We start from the raw sequence: 19,330 nt of genomic DNA, 5'->3' as shown, positions 1-19,330 counted from the left end.
AGAAGGCTTGGGTCCACTCTTTCCCCCAAGTCACCCGAGGAAGTAACCACAGGTCCTCTGGAGGAAGGGGCACCACTGCCCTCTCCACTTGCAGTGGGGTTGCAAGGGCCCCCACTTCTTGGACAACCAGCCTTCCCTTCAGTCAGCAGCTTCTGGGTCTGGAGATTCGGCGAGAGAGCGTCACTTTGTATCAGGGTGGCTGTGATATCTCCCATTCACCTCTCCATCCTTGAGATCCGTTGACGGCACAGCTTGAGGAATACTCTCATTAGCTACCTAGCTTGCCCCTAGGGATGCCATGTTCTACTAACCACCTCTAAATCTCTCTGCAGATACCCCTCAGACCCACCCACTCGTCCCTGCATCCACTATACATGTGACAGTAAAACACAGTCACCGGGCCCCTCTTCTTCCACCGCCATTGTTGTCAGCGAGCCCTCTTCTGGAGCAGCATCTGGCCGGCAGGGCCACCACAGAGCCCTCCGTGACGCCGGCGGCCCCTCACCGGTGCGTTCCGCCCCACTGCAGTCGGCGTGCCCACCGAGCCTTCCGAAGCACTCCCTTTGAAAAAGCATAAATACGACAAGTACCATGTGCTTTCCACATATGTGGAATCTAATGAGCAACATAAACTGACAAGCAAAACAGAAACAGGCGCATAGAGGACAAACCGACGGCTGTCAGAGGGGAGGGGGGTGGTGGGGCTGGGAGAAAAAGGTGAAGGGGTTACGCAAAAATAAAAAAACCCAAAACCCTCACAGACACAGACACCAGCATGGTGACGACCAGAGGGAAAGGGGGTGGGGGGAGGTACAAGGGGGTGAAGGGGGGATACACAAGGATGGAAAGAGACTTGGCTTGGGGTGGTGAACACCCAAAACACTATACAGATGGTGTGTTCCAGAAATGTGCACCTGAAACCTGTGTAACTGTATTAACCAATGTCACCTCAATAAATTCAATAAAAAAGTAAAAAATAAGATAAATAGTTTATTATTTGCTGCAATAATTAATAGCCATTCATACGAAACAAGATGCTGAATCTTCTAATTAGAGTTTTCCTCTTGGTGTACATTAAAATAAATAACTATTAATATGAAAATTTCCATCATCTACCACCCAACATGGCCTTGCATTCCCAGATAACCTTTGAGACATACTACAGTAGTCAACGGGGAGACGGCCACGGAGCCTGGCCCGGCTGAGCACCTGGTGGCTTCCAAAGTGGCCACTTCAGTCACCCTCGAGCCTCTCCCGTGTTCTGCAGTGGCCACGGAACCTGCACACAGAGCCGCCCCTTCACTGGCTTTCGAACGAGGACAGGTCCTTAAACCCAGCCATCTCTCGGCTTCTTCACCCTTTAATTTAAAGGGTGCATGGAGAGAATATCTGGTCCTTCTTATTTCTTGGAAATATAACACACATCCATACGAAGAGTGAACATGGAAACCTTTGACTTCCTTTCAAGGAAAATTTCCTGGATAATCCCATGGGTTTTTATAACCATAGCGACGATACTATCCTTAGTCATTCGTTACCAAAAATAAAGACTGTGGTTACACTTCCATCTCCGTAGATGCAAACAACCTCATCTATTTTGACACTGAACAGGAAGGAAGACAAAACACAAATTCTGAGGAGAAAAAAAACAATGCTTTTTCTTTTTTTTAATTTATTTTATTGTTTGTTTTTTATTTTGTCTGTTTCACTGTTTGTATGTTTATCTTGCAAGAGCCCAGCGAAGGGAGGGAAAATATCTTCAGGCTAATTTTAAACCACATGAAAGGGATTAGGCACTAAATAATAAAAAAAATAATAGGGCTTTTAGCTTATTGTGAAACTAGGGGAAAATTTTCTAACGGAATCAGTTAAATTAGTCTGCAATTCATTAATAATAGAGAACATGTGTCTCCTCTAACAAATAATTTAAACATTGCATACACCACCAGAGAAACTATTCAGGGTATGGATATTTTCAAGTTGTGATTCCCTGGGTCAGACTACAAACAGTTACATTTTAGCCTACAGTCAGAAGAGCAAACTCTGTAAAAGTGACAGTATTGCCATTGTTCTCAGCAATCTACTCATGAACCCTGCAAGTTCTGAAAGTCTGTTCAATAAAATGAACCCTGATTTCTTGGCAAGCTCCTTGCTTAAAGGGCAAGTCACTTTTGAAGGAAAGAGAGGCCAAATGTTTCTGTTTATAGATATTATCCTGGGTAGAATATCAAGAGCTTTTGGATTGAAAGTGGACAGTATGCAAAGAGGAGGTAACCAGACACCAATCGTGCTGGGGATTTCAGAGGTGTGTACCATAACTGAGGGCAGAGTTTCTTACATGCAGCTGTAGGATGTTCTGCTTGGGATCATTCTGTCTGGAACTCATGTCTGGGAAGCACTTTTAGACACTGCTATTATCTGGTACATCTGTATTTCTAAGTTACCACAACTGATACTTAAAATGATGCCTCTGACACTCTCCCAGGTTCTGTAGGTATTTTTCCAAACTAAAGAATGGCCACACAGTGCCTGGTACTATTTTGGTATTAGCCTATATGTATAACGATTATTTTAAAACTGGTAATCCATATTGGGCTCAGTGAGAGCTCTCTCCACTAATCTTGCCATTTTACTAACCAGAATATCCCATTCTCCCAATAGGATTAACAATTAAGGCTTATCACACAACCCAAACCAGAATGAGGCCAGTGGGTTCTTGGAATCCAACCACGCGTGATGAAATATCCCATTGACCAACTCTTTGATGCAAGAATTGCATCATCAGGGTGTTTTCATGCAACCTGAACATCTCACAGAATAAAGTCCTCATGAAGACCAGATATCCAAATCCTCGGATTTTGGTAGGATTCAGATTTGTTTTTCACTTAGCCCTCTACTTGCCCTCTCTTATCTACACTCATCAGTCCAGCTCTGGTTGGCCATTGGAGTTCCAGTGGAAGAATTCCAGCTCTGCCCCCCAGCCTCTCCTCTAAGGACTTGGAAGGCGGTGCAGTTCTTTCTGGTCATCCGCCAGGCACGGCACCCCAGGCTTCTTGGGGTAAGTTCGGCAGGCGGTTTTGAAGAACTCTTCTGCAGCATCGAGAGCAATGAGACGGTCCTGCCAAAAATTAAATACGAAAATGTCGTCAAGATGAAAACCGAGCCCTATTGATGGGAAAACCAATCTAACAACAAAACCCACCCTAGAAATAATAATGAGGAAACATTTATTAATTTTTTCTCAACAAATTTAGAGGCACACCTTAATCCTTTCATTATCCACGAAACATTCCACCATTCTTAGAATCCTCTCACGTTCTTTTTGTTTTTCTTTCTTTTTTAAAGATTTTATTTCTTTTTAGAGAGAGGGGAAGGGAAGGTGAAAGAAATGGAGAGAAACATTAATGTGTGGTTGCTTCTCATGTACTCTCTCACCAGGGACCTGGCCAGCAACCCAGGCATGTGTCCTGACTGGGAATCGAACTGGCGACCCTTTGGTTTGCAGCCCACGCTCAATCCCCTGGATCAGACCAGCCAGGGCTCAAAATCTGTTTCGATCTTAGGTTATATAAAAAATATTTCTCACATCTCTGACCTAAAAAGCTGACTATACAGCAGAACTGGTTGAAAAACACAGATTCTTGAGCCACAATCCAAGCCTCAATAGGTCTGAGTGCCATCCAGAAATCTGAATTTTTATTTTTGTATTTTTTATGGGTAACTTCTGAGAAAGTGAAGGAGTGTGCCCCTCTTTGTCCCTTCCTGCTTTCTGGTGGCTGGAATGGCAGCCACGTGGCAGCAGCAGCCAGCACAGACCATGGTGGAGCCACAGAAGGAGGGACCTGGGTCACGGACGCCGTGGGGTGCTATTCCAGCCCTGGACGGACTGCCTCTCCACTTCTATGACAGAGAAAATGGATGTCAACTTTATTGAAGCCGCTGCTTATTTTTACTTCTAGTCAAATCTTATCAAAATAAATCCTTCCACCTTATCCATGCAAGGGGGATCGTTTCATTACACCAAACCAATTTATGTGTCAAAAACCCCCTTCTAAAACCCGCTTGCCGCCCTTGGCCTGGGGTCCGGTGAGCTCGAAAGCTCTGCTGCTCCAGACAGAAATTTGGCTTTGCGAGCACCCCCGCCCCCACTGGTGGCTCTGGTGCTGCCGGCCACTGGAAACCAGGGTGCAGGACGCCAGCACTGCCTGCTCCCTCCTGTGGTGGTGGTGCCAGTGGTGCCAGAAGAAAGATACAGAATCACAGAAAAGCAGAAACTGAAAGCAAAACCAGGGCAGATGAAAAGAGTGCATCCACTTACCACAACGAAGAGATACCTCTCCGAGAGCTGCCACCCTGCTGGAAAAATCGTGGTCTCTTCGGCCAGTTTCAACAACATCTCTCGCGCTTTCCTGGTGTTCTCAGAATCACTGATGGTGCTGAGTTTCGTCACCGACAACAAAGAGTCTGCTTCCTTTTGAAAACCTAAGGTAGAAGAAGTGTACCCGTCATGGAGAGAGGTTGCGGGAAGTGACTGCCCCGCAGCAGGGCCCCGGCAGGAGACGAAGGGACCCACACGTGGATTCTGAACCAATACCAGCAAACGGAAGCCACAGGCACCCCTCGCTCTGTGCGCTGCTTCCCAGCTCAGGGGGGCTTGCTGGCACTGTCTTTCATTAAAACTCGTTTGATATTTCTTCTTCTTTTTTTTTTTAACTGAAGTCATGACTATTCTTTTTATTTATTTATTTAAGATTTTATTTATTTATTTTTAGAGCGGGAAGGGAGGGAGAAAGAGAGAGAGAGAGAAACATCAATGTGTGGTTGCCGGGGGCCGTGGCCTGCAACCCAGGCATGTGCCCTAACTGGGAATCGAACCTGTGATGCTTTGGTTCGCAGCCCGCGCTCAATCCACTGAGCTACGCCAGCCAGGGCTTGATGTTTCTTCTTGTTTAACTTTCTTTGCTAACTGTTCCCTCGGAGTTAAGCCTCAGAGACTCATCCATTGCCTGCTTTGCTCTCTTCTGGTTGCAAACACCCCTCGCACTCTCTATTCTCCACCTCCTCCACTGCCCCCAGAATTCCCACCTGCCTCTGAGGCTTGGAAGCCAAAGAGCGGTCCCTTCCAAGTCCCTCCTTCTCCAAGCCCAGGTTCCCTTCACCAGGGCAACACGGGTGGCTGGTTAAAAGTACTTACCCAAAGTGACAAAAGACTCATAGATTCAAACCTGCCGGGAGCAAGTTAGATTTTTAAAAAGATGACTATTAAATAAAGCCCACCAATGCTGGGTGAGTGAAGGGGGCAGAAGTCCACCCCATCCCACTGCGTCCCAAGTAAAGCAACAGGGGCTGGCAACTGGGTGCCCGCTTTCAAAAAGTTACAATGCCACAGTGTCCTGCTCTCTTTCAAAGAGAAGGACTGCAGACTTCAAAGTCATACATTCATTGTTTAAGCATTAAGAGGAGCTTATTTTGTAACAGGAAGGCCGTGTGTATCATATCACAACCTTAGCAGAATTAAGAAAAGTCAATACTCAACATCTACTCTAAGGCCTCAGGGGTTTTCGCCACCTTCGAAGCTTTTCTGCCTCATCATTCTTCTGAAAGTTCACATGAATTTTGTTGTGCTCTTACCAAAAAAAATGCTGCTTACAAAAAAAATCTCTCTCCCAACCTGCCTCATCTCATAAAGCTATTATTCATGGGTCCATTACTCCCAGCTAATTCAATCAATGTACTACACCCCAAAATTAGGTGGCAGTGCCCATATGATCCCACTGCCCTGGGCTACTCGACACTGAGGACAGATGGAGTAACACACGGCCAGACGTGGCCTCAAGACACCAGCCGGTGAAAACAGGTCAGATGTTTGCACTGGAGGAGGCGGGAGGGCAGGCTTGGGGAAATACTTCATACCGGTAGCCCTGAGCAGTCCGTCACTGACACTCCTTTTACAAAAACCACGGCGAAGAACGTGAAGAGGGGTGATCCCAACTGCTTATCTTTACCATCTCATCGTCACTCTCAGACTCACCTAAATCTTCTAAAATGCGTTTCCATTTGTTTCTCACTTTCCGTCGCATCTGTCGCAGGGTGTAGATATCGTAGTTGAGTTTCTGCCATTCCTGTAGGAGAATGAAAACTCAGTTTTATTTTTACCCTTTGGCCTAAACATCTATGCAAATCCCGCGCTTCAGCTCTTTAAACACGTGCTTCTCCTCTTCATTAACCTTCAAGGTGGATCTGGAAGAAAAGAAGGAGATGGAGGAGACAAGAGTCAAGAGGAAGACACAGGCCACCACTTCTGGAGACTCTGCTATGTAGCAGGAGGTGTGACCCATTACAGGAATTATCCTAATTAAACTCTTCAAAGCACCTAGTCTCGCAACTTCAATAATCTCACCTGTAAAGTCGGGTAACAAATGTGAACACCCCATTTCAGACTGTTGTAAAGATTACAGGTCTATAAAGCACAATACCTGCACACAAAGGGCACCAATAAAATCCATGTATTATTAAAGCCATTTTCCAGATGGAGACACTGAGAGCCAAAGAAGTTAACTGGCTCATCCCACATCATCCAGCTCATAAGTATCAGGATTTATACTTGAATCCAGGTCTGACTCCAAAGTTCATGAGAAAAATGACTTAGAAAGAATATATAAGTAGACCTAGGAACCCTGAGTTTCTTGCTTCCCAGCCAATGTTTCCTTCATCATGTCTCAGCGTGGTTTTCTCTCATTCATATTCTCACAACACAAGAAATCTTTCAGACACTGAGCAGAACTACCATAAGGTTATCATTCTGAAAACTTGCCTTTTGGGTCATAGGCCATCATATTGACCCTGAAATAGAACCTGAATCTTTAAGGAGCATTAGACTCTTTACTGAGCTAAAGTATGTCTTTTAAATGTCATAGAAATTGGTTTTCAAGGAGCTCTATCTAGATGGAACAGTCATTTTGCAAAATATACCTTTTTCTCATAGCAAAACCATAACCATCCTAAAGCACAGCTTAAAAGAGTATCATTCTAAAATGCTCAATTTAAGACTCAAGGTATATGATATTTTGACTGCTCTCCCTGAAAATGTTTCAATGATGCTATTATTTTCCTACCAAGCCCCTCTTAAGGTTTGCCTTGCTCACTGCTAATCAACTTGCATGACTGGTTAAGGGGAAATCAATTTAGCTGCCATTCAAAACATTTAAAGATACCACTTAGAAAAAGGAAACTAGCAAAATACAGTGTGTTTTGTTATGACTGCGTGTTGGATCTGTATCTGAGGGTACGCCACAGTGAGGTCAGGGATTTCAGCTATGTCCCAGAAGTTCGGAAGTGGAGTGAGTACTCTTTCTGTTTTGTTTTTGTTTCCAACAAAGGTTTGCACACACATGCAGGTGCTCTCGAGTGTGGTGGCTGGGGTCAGGGATAAAGTCTGTGGCCCAAGAAGAACGTGAAGTTAACTGAGTCATCTCGGAAATACGCGACCCGGACCTTACATGCATCATCATCATGTTAAAGCACACCTGTACCATTCCCCGGAGACTGCGTGAGTCACCAGGGGAAAACCTCAAGCACCGTCGCTTTCACTGCCTGGGCCTTATCATACTAAATTGACCATTCAGCATGTAGCTTCATGGAAAAGAGGGTGGGTGCTAGAGCCAGCTGCCCGGGCTTAGGACCCAGCTCCAATATTTATTAATTAAGAGCTGACTCTGGGCAAGCTCATAACCTCACTTGCCTCAGGGCCTCCCCTGCAATACAGGATTAGTAACACCACCTCACCGCATACATGTATTGAGAGGATCAAATGAGTTCATGTCAGCCCAGAAAATGGGCATTGTCCTCCAAGTACTGTGGACATAATCAGGACACAATCCTGCCAGACTCGGTGGTTTCTACTATGAGGACTGAGGACGTTACACAGTGCAATGTGCCGTGTCTCGTGCGTCCCCCAGAGAAACACCGCTCTGCTCTCGGCATCCAGTACAATGTTCCCTTTCCTGAAAGTTACTTCGTCTTTCTGGACATCGTGAGTTTTGTAAGTGATCCGTTCCCACACTTGCATACAGATGTAAAGCCATTTCATGAAAAACTCAGGGGCACTTTTGAATTAATCACAATCTTTGTTTATGTCCTTATTCATGTTCGTTCTCTCTCTTATCTTCTAGTGTGCGTTATCCCACTGCATTTTCATGGAAGTTGCACTAATTCCTTTTTGATAAAAGGAGGCATGTAAGGAAATAAAATATTTCACAGAGCAGCGCTGTGCTTATTCTCAACGACGCTGACCCTCCTCTTTGCCAGATAAAAGCTGTAGGACTCTTAGTCCCAGTGATGAGAGCCCCACTGTATGTCCTGAGATGCATTCACACAACCTTAAATTCTGTGACAAACCACTAGGTGGCTTCATTAACTTACGATTAGAGGTCTCTGCTAATTTTTCATTCAGCTTCTTAGGCTTATTTACATCTTAGACCTGTTCCCTCAACTAAGTGTAGCCAAATCTCTATTTTTCAGAGACATAGTCATCCTTGGGTGGTCCAGGCTTCTCACGTCTTCTTTTTAATCTTTCTCTTCCTGCTGGTCATCTAGCAGTTATTTCACTACTCCTAGATACCAACACTGAATGTTTTACACATTCAGCATCTGTGACCCTGATACAGTGTTTGATGGAGAAGCAGCAGTGTGACATCTACAGTGACTAAGGATGGACCCACACAGGATGCATTGACTGGCCGGCCCAGCAGACGGGCTTGTTCAGATCAGTGGAAGGAAGCTATGCATTTCTCTCTCTCTCTTTTTTTTCTAAAGATTTTATTTATTTATTTTTAGAGAGGGAAGGGAGGGAGAAAGGGAGAGAGAGAAACATCAATGTGCTGTTGCTGGGGGCCGTGGCCTGCAACTCAGGCATGTGCTCTGACTGTGACACTTTGGTTCGCAGCCCGTGCTCAATCCACTGAGCTACGCCAGCCAGGGCTAGCTATGTGTTTCTTATATCCACATGATTACTGTCTTCTTTTGACAGAACAGACGTGGATAATCATATGAAAGTATCTGGAAGTTTGGTGCAAAATTTAAAGTTCTAATACCAGTAGAAGTTTGGGGAGTATTTTACACCTAAGAATTGGGTTTTGGTAAAATAACTATTAAGAGGGGAATTTTAATTCCCTTTTAATGCTTAACCCCAAAGAACAGAACCTAAAGTGACAAATAAAACATGGTGATTTATGAAATCTGCCTCCAATGTAAGAAACTAACTCACCTTCCCTACTACTAGAGAAAAACAAGTGACATCCTTCTACAATTTTTGAATTGTAACAATTTGTTTTTAGACAAATAATTTGAAAGTAACCATTAAAGACCAGTTAAATCCTCTTCACCAGTGAGGTGAAACTCAAATCTATTAGACATCAAAAGTGAAAGCCTCCTTTTGTAAAATAAACTTTTGTTTTTCTCCTAATTTCTGAAATAATACATCATGGCCCATGTGACGCTGTGGCCCACAACTTTAACAATGAGTACATGATCAAAGGGGAAAGAAAAAGAAAGTGCAGAATTAGTTTCACAAGATAACTGGGAACCAGGACAGAGTGAATAACATGTGATTGAAAATGAATCACTAAAGATGCTTATAGCTGAATTCTTGAGGTTTCTCTCCTCGCCAGTTGGTGGCCAAATCAGATTAGGGCAACTAGATAAGAAGGCTGAGGCAACAACGTGAAAGGCAGAGCGAAACTCCAGTCTCCTGCAACCATCCATATAGCTAGTTGTCCTCCAGCTTTAGATCCCGTGAGCTGGTCTTGACCTTGAGTTCCTATTTAAACTCCTGGGATCATTTTATGCTTGTCTATACTACATTACTGTGAGGTGGAGGGCAAAAGGCACAGAGAAAAAGCACTACTTACTTCTTGTTAAAAAGGTGATTTATACAATTTAAGAAACGTAACTACAGATCACATAACCATCTTAAGTTCTTAGGAACAACTTCAAAAGGAATCTATTTTTAATTACAAAAATAACATAATCACAGAAATAAAAATTCAAAGTGAACAGATAAGTATAAAATGAAAACTAAGTTTACTTTCCTATTTTCTTCTTTCTTGCCTTATTTCTCAGACATAGCCATATATGAATTTTTCTTATTCTCCCTCCCCTTCCCCTTCCCCTTTTTCCCTTCTTCCTCCTTTTCTGGTAGCTTACACTACCAATTCCTCCAGTATTATTTTAAACTGTCTTTGTACTTTTTGCTATATAAAAAGAGTAATTTACCTCTGCCTTTTCTCTACCCCACCTCTCTCCCCAAGGGAGAAGTAGGGAAACAGATTATTAGTGGTATTCATGATCTGTCCCCTACAGCTGCCCCAAACCAAAGCTGGGTTCCGACAGCATGGAAGAAAGGAGGGATCCAGACACTGGGGCAGCTAGCGTGTCTGCAACTACTGTGTCTGCCACCAGGAAGCATTTGATATTTGCTTCCCCCAACACCTACATTCCTCTTCTATCAATCTGGGTGTCAAGTTCACCTAGATTTTCCTTTGGAGAAGTTACTCACATTCTTAGCCCTTAGTGTACACTGATTGACTTAAGCCAACAAAGTCCACTTTGGTTGTATATTAGAATCATCCAGAGAGCATTTTAACATACGAGTGCATGGGATCCACCTCCCAAACCAATGAAATCAAAATCTTTTGAAGGGGTTCCAGATTTGAAACCCAGTAACCCAAGCCAATCGGTCTAATCCCATTGGCTCAAGTGCAGACCCATAACTCAAGCCAAGGAGATGAAACAAAAATCCATGGGGTTTCTGGGTCCAAACAGGAATTGTGTTCTCTCTTTGTGTATGAGGTACAAAATCTAGAGCTATTCCCATCACGTTCACTGCCCTGACAAGAGCCAGCCTGAGAAAGAAGTCAACACTCGGAGGAGGACAAATATGAAAGAATCACAGAGAACACAGTCAAAGGACATACTGGATCAAACCTCTTCCGAAGCCAATCCTACTTCTAGGGGCTCTGTTATCTTAGCCAATTCCACTTAGTTTTAGAGAACTAGAGTTCTTTTGCTCGTCCTCGTCATGTTATAAAGTCTGCTAATTAAGTACATAAATCAAAAAGAAACTATAAATACTGCAGAAAATATTAGTCTTATATTTTCTTACCTCTGGTCCCTAGGGTTAGACAGTATCTACAACTATTTAGCTGGGGATGGATATGGTTTGTAGAGAATACAGTGTTAATGGCTCCGCCTGGGTCCCTGTCTGTCTGTCCCAGGAGGGTCTTAGGCAACACAGACATAGCAGTAGTCCTTTTCTGTATCCAGGAATTGCTTGATGGTGCCCCGCTCCCTGAATTCTGTCCATCAGAGCCAGAGTTTCTGATTCTCACAAGCCTGTTGTTATAACAGGGGAGAGGAGATGACTTATATCCAATCGTCTAATTTCCTATAAAGATCCAGGGGGAAAAGTTCTTTCATTGGCTTAACTACTCAACTCCCTTACTTGCAAAAATATGTTGAATCCACCTAACTGGGTCTAATGACCAGTTCAAAGTTAACTTTGACTCAGTAACTATGAGCCAAAATCTATTCACCACCTGAAACCCAACCATTAGGATGACCTTTCTTGTCTTATATCTTTCTTAAATGGTGAAAAGCCATCTTCAAAGAAAGACATTCTTAGATAGGTTAAAATCTACTTCCTCTTCTTCGTTCCATGCCCAAGATCTCATAACCACAAACTGAACCTTAAGAAATGGTTCTTCATATATCTGATCTGCATAAAAAAAAACAGTCAAGAAGGTCTTTCTGAAATTTTATGTGAAGTTATATAACTTTCCCCATGCTTGACTGCTAATAAATTCAAATCAAGTCCAAAGCAACACACCCTTTACAATAAAAAAGAAAAGAATGACAACTTATTGTTTCCCAACCCAGCTTCTTTTTTCTTATGCATTTATTGTTTGCTTATTTAAGTTAGGTAATATGCTTATGTAATTCACAATTCAAAAATACTAAAGGCTCTTTCCCCCAGGCACATGAACTCTCTGCAAGTAATAAGTGTCACCAACTTCTTCTGTAATCTTCCATTTTTTCTGCATAAGTGGTAGTATACTATATCCTGTACTTTTCACTTAATAATATATTTTAGCAGTCTGTATCAGAAGATGCAGCTCTAAACCCTTAACTTGACTGTGGACCATCTGGTACAGACAGAAGCAGAATAATTATAAACATATATATCTGCTTTATAGAAAATGGTGCCCTAAAAATTACAATATTAAAACTAGAAAATGCCTTAAGACTTTTTGCTTCTTAGTCATCCTTCCTAACAACACCATCAGAAAGTAGGAAGTACCCACATGTGTCATGTGCTATAAACATCACTTTAGAAATTTCCACTTCAACTCCATGCCAACACTAAAAGAAGACACCATTCACCTGTGTCTACGACAACACTGCATTACAAAAATTATCACCTATATCCAGGAACTACGAAGGAAATTGTAGCCAAATAATTTTATTTCGAAGTGACAACGTCTTGGTAAAATGAATTCTCTGAACATTGTAACTGTTATCTCTTTCCTTTTACTTTTTCAGCAATTTACATCATCTTATGCTACTCTCTCCTTAAAAATGAAGAGAGATTTTCTACAAGACAGAAAAATCGTCTTGAATGCTTCTCCAATTTTCTTACATTGGGTATGCAGTGGAAAACACCTGATAAGTAAGAGAAAGACATGCAGCATCTGGAGGGGGACCTGGATTTTAACAAGCCTGTAACGGATTCGCCCGCCTTTGCTTTTCACGGAAAAATGTGAGATGGATAATGCAGAGCAGTGTCGTTTCGCAGCTACTGAAGAATACTCACAGCGGTTGCCGTCAGTCTGGAAAAACGTATCTAGTAAGGCACCAGAGGACTTAGCTTCATCGTTTCTACCTAAGGAAGTCAAAAGTCACAAAAGTAGCAGAGAGCCAATATATGGAATGAGAGAACCATGATATTTGATATTTGACCTGATAAAATTTCAAGATTTGAAACATATAACAAATTAAGACCTATGAAATAAAATCTACATGTCAAAATGATTAGAAATAAATAAAAATACATCCCACCTATTCTTGGTTGAAAAAAATCAACACAGTCCAAGCACCAGATGCCGGGACCGGCCTACACAGCAGTTCATGTGAAAGGCTGGTTCGTTTTAGGGGAAGTCGTGAGAAAGAAGATCAGTGTTAGAAGAAGCTTCCTATTTGGAATGAAATCTTTGTAAGATAATGAGCCCTCCATCACTGGAACTCTGATAATTTATATAATTTATAATTGCTAGAAATACAACGTCTATAGAGGCTCTTTCAACACAATATATTTTTCTTGTATCACCTGACAAAATCCAAAGAGGATTTAAAGACATTTATAAAAAAGAGAGTAAGCCCTGGCTGGCGTAGCTCAGTGGATTGAGCGCAGGCTGCAAACCAAAGTGTTGCAGGTTCAATTTCCAGCCAGGGTACATGCCTGGGTTGCAGGCCATAACCCCCAGCAACTGCACATTGATGTTTCTCTCTCTATCTCCCTCCCTTCCCTCGAAAAACAAATAAATAAAATCTTTAAAAAAAAAGAGCGTAGACAGATAGGTAGACAGGTGCAGACAAACAGGTAGATGGATGATAGGTAGATATAAGATTTTCAGAGTATTACTACTTCCTAGGTTCTACTCTAAGCCCTTTATAGGTCCTTAGTTAATTCTCATAATACGACGTGTTACTCTACACGATGGGTATTATAACATCTTCACAATAAGAAAACTGAGGCTCAGAGAAGTGAAGCAACTTGCCCAAGTGCGCACACCCACAAGCGAGAAGCTGGGACTTCAAACCCAGCCGGCCTGGTTGTGGAGTCACCGGACTGTGCCACTGCCCACGCGCCTCTTCAAACAGGAAGGGAGGGCGGGTGCGCCAGGTGGGGAGGGAGGAAAGGAAGCAGACGGAGGGGAAGAGGACGCAAAAGCAGCTGACTACAGAAGAAGCCAACCTGAAACCACAGTAGCTGTGCCTGAGGAGGAACTAAGAAATCACTATTTGAAATCGTGAGAGAAAAGAAAACTTTTCTACAGGCAAAGGACTCCCAAGCCAAGAATACTGCTGAACCCAAAAACATCCTCAAGGGTTGGCTCTCTGGGACACTGTGTCCAAGCCTTCTCTGGGGGACTTCAGTTCTTCCCTCCTCAAAGCAGGTGAAAGGAGCCCAACCGCTCCCACTTTGCCACACTCCCCCACACTCCCTGCTGTCTAGCTGGCAGCTGCTTCATCCCTGAAGAGTGAGACACGAGCAAAACCATTCCCTTCAACACACGGGGATGATGGGTGGTGAGGAATGGCAGAAGCTGCAACGTTTTGAGACTCTGAGGACCCAGGAGAAGAGATCAGTATTTTGGTCCCCGCTGTGCTTGTCTGCAACAGACAGCTGTGGAACTCCCCGTGCTTTTCTGTAACGATGCTGCAGGCAGCACAGCTGAGCACACCCTGGGTTTCCTACCTTAGCTAAGGCACTTCCTCTGCTCCTCCCTCACCTCTCCTCACCCCCACCGGGGAGCCCCACCTCTCTCTTCAAAAAGACACCAGCAACATTATTTTCCTTTCCTTGGAGGAGTCCCTGGAGGCTCGCAGCCCTCCTCTTCCATGTTTGCAAGATGACAGAGTTCCAAGAAAGCTGAACTGAGAAGCCCAGCCCAGTCCTGCATGGAGCTCACATGACAACCACACTTTCGCTGGCTCACATGATAGGAGCCTTCCTCCTCCCACAGGCAATCAGCCAGCACCTCTGAGCAAACACCAAAGGGTTGGAGCCTCACATGCCAAATCCAACAGAAAAAGCGTTTTCCAAGGAACTAGCTCCCTCTTCTGAAGCGGACAGCGGGTTTCACTGACGCAAGCAGCCATGACGCCCTTGAGTGATGCCTTCTGCTTCCTCAAGCTCCACGCCATTCTCCACCTCTCTCTTCACTGCCCCATGGCTCGGAGGGGGAGCTTCCACTTGCTGTTCTCACTTCCTCCTCACCCTGTACTCACCAGCCCCTGACAATCAGCCCTCCTCACATCCACTACCCACGCGAAGTCCTAAGGTGCTTTCCCCACCTTCCTCGTGCCATTGGTGACCAAATGGGGTGTCTCATAGTCCCTTCTGAGGGCGCTCACCTTTTGTAAAGCACTACATCCTGATGGCCACTTCTTCTGAACATGCCTCTCCAGGTGGAGAGGCATTCTGCTGGAAACGGAACAAGGAATGAGCATCTATTTCGGACGCACTCAGTGCAGCAGGCCTGGACAACTCCACCACCCTGCCAGGCGGTACTAGACTCCCCACGCAGTGGAGGCAAGGTCCAGTATCTCACCCAGGGGCGTCAGCAGCAGGTCCAAGATTCGGGATCTGCCGCGCCCCCCCCCCCACCCGCCCCAAAGTGCATCCTCCAGCTGATCTCCCTCATGCCCCTCCCTACTCTGCAGGCTCCCCTTCTTCTGTTCATACCATCCTCTCCCAAGGCTTTCTCTAGTGTCTTTTCCTCATCTCCACCTCCGTGGATCATTTCCCCTCGTGCTTCACGCTCTGTTGTCACCCTGCAGTCTCCGTTGTTTGCCCTGACCCCCAGCCTCAGCTTCAGGTCTCACTTCCCCCCTTCCTGCTGGGGATCTCCATGTGGACAGGCTGCTACTGGGGCCACTCAACGCAGTCTGACTCCCACACCGGCCTCCACCGGCCCGACGTCTTCTCTCTCTTGTTCCGAACCTGGGCATCTGCGGCTCACTCCCCTTCAATCTCACCTTCTGTATTCGTATCCGTCACTTAACTCCCCCTCCCCCCACCACAAATTCCCCTTTTCTGTATTCCCACGGCCTCAGGCTTCAGTGGCTGAACAGCTACAGTGCAGGTCCCTCTGCCTCACAGGCCAATGTCTCCGCTCTCCTCCCAACCCGCTGTCTTCCTGAAGGTGAAACTGGGCCATTTTTCTACCAGAAATTGTCAGTGGTCCACACCACTTACTGAATACTGAATAAAGTTTCAGTCTGGAACAGGCTCTCTGTGGTCTGGCTTTCCAGTCCCCTTCCGATGAGGTCCCTCCACTCACAGTGCGCCCCTGCCACATGGGACCACCAGCCTGTGCTTGAGCCTGCCTTGAACTTGTGTGCCTTTGACCATGTTCTCCCACTTCCTCATTCCACTGCCACCTGAATCCTATCCACTCCTCAAGGCTCAGCTTACATGCCACCACCTCAAGAAGCCTTCACCTTTCTTACCAGTCGAATGCAAGTGCTTCTTCTTTAAATTCCTCAGCCCCTTTACGAAAATTGGGGCAGAATTATTTACTGTATAGATATTGCTCTGTAACTATTTGCAATGGCTCCTTCACTACTGGATTGTAGGTTCTGTGGATACAAGATTCATCCATGTCTTACACAGTCTTCTGCAGAGAGCAAGTGTTCCAATGGGCTTTCTGAGCTCAAATGAATACGACAATTAACACAAAGGCCACATTCTGCCAATGGTTGCGTGCCTACGTTAAGTCTAGAAAGCAGCACAAAATCTTATTAGAAAAAGCCACTTGGGTTTGAATTCATGTGTATCCCGAACAAGGCATGTTTACATAATCAATATATTTTAATTCCCATATTTTTGGGAAACAATGCATTCAAGAAAGATGGAGTAACACAAAATGACCCACTGAGCCAGCATTTGATATCTGAAAAGCACTTTCCACATGTCTCTTTAAATAGCACTAGAAACTGAGGCTGCACTGCAGCAAGCACGCCACACGTGCCACTCCAGCCATCAGAAAATCAGAGGACATGGGCCCACTGATTTGTTTCTACAGAGACGTTAAGTGTCGTTCTAGGAGGTTAAACAACTCAGCTGAGATCTCAGAGCTATTAAGTGGGAACCTAGAATTTATTTTTGTTTGTTTGTTTTGGGGGGGGACCTAGCATTTAAACTGGGGTCTGTCTGACTCCATGACCCACACTCCTCCCAGCAGCCTGAGCTGCATTCAATTAGGCGCAAATTTAGCCCACTACATTGTCCTTCCCTGTCACCAGTGTGGAAACTGGGACACAAGGAGAGAAATGGAACATAACGGGCAGGGACTTGCATTCTAAAAGTGGCTTCTGGCACAGCCACTCAGGTCCAGAAGACAAAGAGACCCTCTTCTCCGTTCCCCCACTGCCCCTCACTGACACGATCCCCACTCCTGCAGCAGGATGGGACAATGCAAGCACCAGGGCCAGGGGCAGGCCAGTGAGGCTCGTGGCAAAGGGAGGCGAGAGTCCATTACACAGAGGAAGCTCAGAGCTTCCTTTACACACAGCCGATCAGGACACCATCAAGGCCACCTACCCAGGATGGGCATCCTCTTTCAAGACTACAAGAGCCTATTCTCTCCATCCACCAGACATGGCCTACAAGTGGGAAAGATAGGGTTGTGTTTCACTGTTCCTAGACAGCTGGTCCGCTCATTAGCTCTCTGCTTCCACCGAGGCCCAAATGGCACAGGATCCAATGACAGGGCAGAGGAAGTCAGTGTATCAGAGGAGAAACAGCAGACTAAAGAACCTTGGAGGAGGAGCTGGTAGGGAGTAGGGGCTCCAAGACTCAGAGGGCCTGCTTCTGCCCAGACAGCTCATCCCTCTGAAGCACTCGTTCTAAGAATGGTCTGTCTGTTGGTAACTAGGGCCTATGGAACTGAGCCTTTTTAGTTGGGCAGATCAAACTGTGACGTGGTTGTCTCTCTCCTAGCCTCACCAGACCCACCAATTCAGTGAGATCAAAACAAGCGTCAAGGTTACCGACTCACATCTGAGTCTCCTCCCTACTGACCTTTCAGAGCTAGGCATTTGCCCTTTCTTTGAATCCCAGGTAAAGCTAAGTCTCAGCGGGGCTGGCCTGCTGTGCTGACCACTAGGCCCCGAGTCCCCACCCCAGGTGCTCTTATTCTTAACAGATAATAAAAGAATGGGCAACTTTTACCAGGTCTGGCACCTTGGACAGTTGGACTCCACATACCATGCTGAGCCTCAAACCCCAAAGGTCACCTTTTGAGTTCCTGGAGTGTCTTCTTGGAGCACCTTGGAAAGGCACTTCCATACCCTGGCAGCTAATGCAGTCCCATTGCCCTCTGGGATACTCCTGTGTTTTGACCTAGAACTAGAGCAAGAATTTTGACCTAGAACAAGTCAAATGCAAATGCCAAGGAATGCTTTTCCAACTCTCCCTGTTTATTTTTATTCCACAGCTCTGCTGGAGTTCTGGAAGCAGACTGCTTTGCAGCCAGAAGCCCCTGACCTAATTCTTTATTTGGTTTTAACCAGATTAAGCCAAGCGATAGCTCACAGTGGCTCCTGCTGGGAAGTGTGCCAACAAAGCTGCGGAATGGGGCTGCTAAGCAGTGAGATTTCAGATCAGTTTTGTCTAACTTGGGGGGCTCCAGCCCATGAACAGCTTTAGTATCAGGAGAAGGGCCAAATTTTGGATTTGGCTAATGCAGTAGGAAGAATGTGACATTGTTATTCCCAATCAGCTAGTGGGAACCATCTCAGAGTCCTGCCGCTCCAGTCATTGCAGGGAACAAGGACAATTAGTTGCTGTCACTGAAGGCAAAGGATAATACCACTGAATTCCTGGGCACAGGCAGGAAAGGGGGGCTTGAATTTCTGGCAAGGTAGAAATAGCCAGTTCATTCAATTACTCTGTATCGCGGAGGAAGGCTGCTTCTTCAACATACCGAGGCAAGTTCAGATTGAACAATGGGTTGTGTGAATGAGCATGACATCTCAAAGATCCGGCTATCCCTCCGCATCTGGCCCTGTGCTGGGCCAGGCAGCAGCCACTGGTCACACAGGGCTACAGAGCACTTCGAGTGTGGCTACTCCAAATCGAGAAGTGGCTGGGAATGTAAAATACACACTGGATTTTGAAGACAAAATACAAAAAAATAAAATATCTCGTTAACAGCATTTATATTGATTACATGTTTAAAGTGCTACTGTAGGTAGTTAGCTAATTACTAATAAGAAAGGGGGGGGCAAAGGGAATTAGACATGGAGTTTAATAAACTGGGGAGCATAAGCCTGTTTTACCAAGAAGCTACAGCCTCACACACTAGGGGATTGCAGCATTTCTCCACCAAGGGGATTAACACTCCTCCCTTCCCCCCTCTGGTACTGGATAGTTGGTGGGGGAGGGCATGGCACAGGGGGTGGCACTTCACCACAGAGGACTGTCAATCTAACTAGGGGGTAGGGATCCATCCAAAGCTGCGGAAGCTTGGGAAATTAATTGGTTATT

At 45.1% G+C, this 19,330-nt stretch overlaps 1 protein-coding gene across 1 annotated transcript in view; it reads right to left on the bottom strand.

Moving 5' to 3' along the window:
• Positions 1–1,002: 1,002 nt before the first annotated feature.
• Positions 1,003–19,330, bottom strand: part of MREG (melanoregulin) — a 52,103-nt gene continuing 33,775 nt past the window's right edge. The window contains exons 3-5 of the mRNA XM_045855869.1: positions 6,032–6,122; positions 4,319–4,482; positions 1,003–3,118 (exon numbers count right to left, since the gene is read on the bottom strand). Coding sequence (XP_045711825.1) covers positions 2,990–3,118; positions 4,319–4,482; positions 6,032–6,122 — 384 coding nt within the window. The 3' untranslated portion in view covers positions 1,003–2,989. The remainder of the gene's footprint in view (positions 3,119–4,318; positions 4,483–6,031; positions 6,123–19,330) is intronic.

The sequence above is a fragment of the Phyllostomus hastatus genome, unplaced genomic scaffold (genome assembly GCF_019186645.2).
Source record: "Phyllostomus hastatus isolate PE091 unplaced genomic scaffold, TTU_PhHast_1.1 phas_contig_137, whole genome shotgun sequence".
NCBI lineage: Eukaryota > Metazoa > Chordata > Mammalia > Chiroptera > Phyllostomidae > Phyllostomus > Phyllostomus hastatus.
Note: the sequence above shows the minus strand (reverse complement) of the source record. Positions and strands in the feature narration are given on the sequence as shown.